We start from the raw sequence: 4,988 nt of genomic DNA on the forward strand, positions 1-4,988 counted from the left end.
GGGTGCCTGTAGTCCCAGCTACTCAGGAGGCTGAGGCAGGAGAATGGTGTGAACCCGGGAGGCGGAGCTTACAGTGAGCCGAGAAGGCGCCAATGCACTCCAGCCTGGGCGACAGAGCGAGACTCCATTTCAAACATAAATAAATAAATAAATAAAAACTAAAATAAAAACAAAACAAATAAATAGCTTACTTAGCTTAGAAATAAGGCCAAATATATCTATATTCTTTTCTCTCTCTTACATAGAAATAAACAGAGCAACTGTCATAACAGAAATAAGCATAACTGGTATTTACCTCTCTGCCTGTAAGGATATGTCTTGCCAATTTTACTTTTGCAAAATTCCCCTTGCCGATTGTTTTCAACAGTCTGTAGTTTCCGATGTGAGGTTGTTCGTCTGCACAGGAAGCTATAGAGTTTCTACACCGAGCTCCTGAACGGCTGGTACGAGAGGTAACTTCTTGACGCCCATCTCCATGTGACGTGTGCTGCAATACAGCATACACAAAGATAAGGAAATGAGAGAACACAGAGTGCTTGCCAAGTTCTAAGAGCTTCTAGTTGAAGAAACAACATTCCTACTTTAAGTATCTAGCACTTCAAAGGAATTTAACCACATAATATAAATTTGAGGAAAATGAGAATTCTGAGACGAAAAATACCAAGTGTTGAAGTTCAATTGGGTGTTCAGGAATAAATTAGATATTTTGCATATGTGGCTGCCATATATAATAGGAGTAAAAGGGCTGCCTTCCGGTTATACAGCGCTTAACTTTTCCATATGCTAGTAAGTGCACCTGCACACCTGCGCCTCACTACAGCCCGTGCAGCAGGGGAAAAGCTAATGTCACCATTCACCAGACAAGGGTACAGCTACATAACTGTTCAGGGGGAAATCTATAGAGAATCTGTTTCCCAATTTCCTTCTACACTACACTGCTAACAGTAATTCAAAACAATGTGCTTTACAGAAATAGCTAGATTGTGTGGCCCTTAATAGATGGCCATTGTTGAATAGATGAATAAAGTACTCAATATGTCTCTACCCTATGAAATATTCAGGCCCGAGAATTACACTTCTGTGTACACATTGTGTACACAGCTGTATGCGCAGGCATCCTGCTACTACTGCTCCCTTGGCCCCCACACACAAAGGATGAGATGTCCCAATCCCTTCCCCATTGTGGCTGTTAACTCCTGCCCAAGGGAGGCTTCTCATTCCACATGCACTCACAGCCACTTTCTACCCCCTTTATATGTTTCTCTTTTCCAACTTTTTATCCAGGAAAATGCCCTGTCTTTCTCTATGTACCTATAAATCAAAACAAGCCTGATTTAACTAATAAACTGCTCTGTAATATACTCAAGTCAAAGAAAATGAAACTCAGTGTTTTAAAGTGAAGGTAAGCTTTAAAACTTCTGCCATCTACCTCTGAATTTCTCAAAAGATGTCCTTTTCAGAATTTCCACACTAATCTCCATCTACTTCTTCACTATTTCTCTAATACTTTCACATTCACATACCAGGTTTGGGGATAGGCTCTTGTCTATTTTACTCAATTATCACATAATACGGCATCTCAAACAACAATTTCTATGTTTTTACTGCAAATGTCTATTTCAGATAAAACAGGCTTTTTATGACCTCACTACAAATCTAGGCAACTTGTAAACATTGTTCCTATAACAAAAATGATTCTAATTTCCATATTAGAACTTGGGGAAAATAGTCCATTTATAAACATGGAGTTGATAAAAGAAAAGACTAAAACGATAATAAAGCTTTGACACTAAGGCTTTAATACAAAAACAGGTAGATTTTGTTGTGCACAAGATGCATGCTATTGTAACTGCAGTCTAGTTTTTTTTTTTTTTTTTTTTGAGACGCAGTCTCACTCTGTCGCCCAGACTAGAGTGCAATGGCGTGCTCTCGGCTCACTGCAAGCTCCGCCTCCCAGGTTCACGCCATTCTCCTGCCTCAGCCTCCAGAGTAGCTGGGACAACAGGCGCCCGCCACCATGCCCGGCTAATTTTTTGTATTTTTAATAGAGACGGGGTTTCACCGTGTTTGCCAGGATGGTCTTGATCTCTTGACCTCGTGATCCGCCCACCTCGGCCTCCCAAAGTGCTGGGATTACAGGCGTGAGCCACCGCGCCCGGCCTGCAGTCTAGTTTTAAAAGAAGCTGGGTGACCATGTTTATGTTTATTTCTACATGATTTTAATTACACTAGAATTTAAGTTTCATGAAAACAAAAACAGGAATTTATTATTCCTTATATCTTATAATAGCAGTTGGTACAAAACTCGTACTCAATAAATATTAGAATGGCTGAATAAATGATATAAATGCTAACCGCTATAGTGTTCAGAAGGTTAAAAATAAGGGAAATTTCTCTTTTTTATCTTCTGAATTTCTTCATTCATTCATTGAATATTTACTGAGTGAGCTACACACACACACACACCAGGCACTATTAAAGGTGTGGGATAAAGCAGTGCATAAAGCAGTTCATGTCCCCATAAAGTATGTATCAAGTGGTTTTACTATCTGTGCAAAGAAAACATACTCATTGAAATTAAACTACTGGCCAAAATTTTCATTAAAAAAGCTTTTGCAATGTAAACATTCATTTTCAAATTTATATGTTTCATAAATTCAACCTTCATGTGTGAAAGCTGATCATACTAATTGGGTCATTCTACTCATACTCAACTAAATCAGAGTTGAGGGCCAGGGGAGGGGGGCGGGGTAGGGGTGGGGGATTATAACATTGCTCCAAGATTATAATTCTCTGTAAGCCTGACTGCTGAAACTGCCTATTGTAACCTGAAACCAGTTTATCTAATGGCTACTGAAACAACTTGTTGCTGACTCTAAGACCAGTATTACCCACCACTGTCATTCACCAATCAGGGCTTGCCACCTCCCCAAAACTTTACTAGTGCCAATGACCTGTCTTTCAAAATATGTAACACTTCTCTTTATAAAACCTCCATCCTTTACTTTGCTCTTCATACATACTGAAGACCACCCTGTGGTCTGTGTGTGTGCCCCAAATTGCAATTCTTGCGTCCCAAATAAAATATTTTAACTTCAGAGATTCATCTCTATGTTTTATTTGACTTTGACGTGTGTTTTCTATAATGAGGCAAATTGGTGAAATAATAATTTTCATGCAAACCAACTGCCTTCTATTTAATGTAAAATAAAAATATTAGAAAAATCTTGTTTTTTTTTTTTTTTTGAGATGGAGTCTCACTCTGTCACCAGGCTGGATGGAGTGCAATGGCACGATCTTGGCTCACTGCAACCTCCGCCTTCCAGGTTCAAGCAATTCTCCTGCCTCAGCCTCACGAGTAGCTGGGACTACAGGTGCACACCACCATACCCGGCTAATTTTTGTATTTTTAGCAGAGACAGGGTTTTGCTATGTTGGCTAGGCTGGTATCGAACTCCTGACTTTAAGTGATATACCCACCTTGGCCTCCTAAAGTGCTGGGATTACAGGCATGAGTCACAGTGCTCGACCAGGAAAATCTTAAGATTCATAGGCATCCAACGTTCCTATCTTTGCTTACTCACCAACATGCTTGTAATAAAATACTAACTCCTCAGCACTTCATCCACTAGCAATGTAACCTTCACAAGGACAGACTTTTTGTGTTTTGTTCATTATCAGATATTACGCAAACCTGAAACAGTGCCTAACACATGGTAGATATGCAATACATTTTTGCTGAATGTTAAACACATGGTAGATATGCAATACATTTTTGCTGAATGTTAAACGAATTCAAGGCCCGCTCATCTCTTCTTCCTCTCCCACTACATCATCCAGTATACCCTAGCTTTGACTCAGTCAGTGTTGTTCCCTCCATTTGAATGTCCTTTCTTCTCTTCATACCTAAGGAAAACCTACTCATTCTATTGTGTTTGTATCATCTGTCACCATCTTCATGAAGCCTTCTATGACTCTCCCTGCATCTCATCAGAGCTTCTTACTTCTCCTTACTGGGATCCCAATGTACTTCGCTTGTATCTCACTCTATTATGCTACTTTTTTTTGTAGACAATACTATTATTCACCACACTGGCTTTTTTACATCTGCGTTCCTGGAGGACTGCACACCCTTCCCTTGAGGTTAGGCATAGACAGCCATGTGACTAAGTTGAACACCTCCTGTGAGTGAAAATGAATGCCATTCCCATGCTGAAGCATTTAGTCACCTGTGCTTAACTCTCCAGCCCTGTGTTTTGCTCTCTTGACCCTAAGCATTGCCCTAAAATGGATGGCCACAAGACCAAACTGGCCTGGACATGGAGATCAGTTTCCATGGAGCCAATGAGCCCTCAAGCAGACTTGGTGTGAGCAAAAGTTTTTTATTGTGTTAAATCATGAGGATTTTGGTGGCATGTATTACCACAGCATAACCCAGCCTAACCTAAAACACGCTCATGCACATCAACAGTCATAACAGAAAGCAGAAAGAAACTTGTATTTCCTCACACAACAGACTGACAGATCTGATGCTTGTTAGGGTTAAACTTAATATATTTAATTCAACGTTTCCTGACAAAGTTCTTAAATTAAAAAATTTAAGAGTTAACTTTTAAAACGTTCCCTCAAAACAGAAGCAAATTAAATTGTCTTTTGCTTCCATTTGGCCTTCATTGTATTTTCCCAAGAATCCATCACTGACCCTAAGAAAAAGTTCCCTATTCCTATACCACAGCACTCAATACCAACTTTAAACATTTAAACAAATAATTCTGAATTCTTGTACTGTTAATTATTTCATACACGTATTTTTTTCTTCCTAAGGAGCCAATAAACAACTTGCATACACACACACACACAAATGTTACATAATTTTCTGATAATCCCTTGATTTTTTTTTTTTTTTTTTTTGAGATGGAGTCTCGCTCTGTCACCCAGGCTGGAGTGCAGTGGCCGGATCTCAGCTCACTGCAAGCTCCACCTCCCGG

The 4,988-nt window shown here is 39.6% G+C and overlaps 1 protein-coding gene across 5 annotated transcripts in view; it reads right to left on the reverse strand.

Moving 5' to 3' along the window:
- The window catches only part of MARK3 (MAP/microtubule affinity-regulating kinase 3), a 116,875-nt gene that overhangs the window by 97,039 nt on the left and 14,848 nt on the right, over positions 1 to 4,988 (reverse strand). For all 5 annotated transcript variants that reach the window (XM_011991583.1, XM_011991582.1, XM_011991580.1 and 2 more), the window contains exon 2: positions 296 to 487. In XM_011991583.1, coding sequence (XP_011846973.1) covers positions 296 to 487 — 192 coding nt within the window. The remainder of the gene's footprint in view (positions 1 to 295; positions 488 to 4,988) is intronic.

Source organism: Mandrillus leucophaeus, unplaced genomic scaffold (assembly GCF_000951045.1).
Source record: "Mandrillus leucophaeus isolate KB7577 unplaced genomic scaffold, Mleu.le_1.0 Scaffold4, whole genome shotgun sequence".
Taxonomy (NCBI): domain Eukaryota; kingdom Metazoa; phylum Chordata; class Mammalia; order Primates; family Cercopithecidae; genus Mandrillus; species Mandrillus leucophaeus.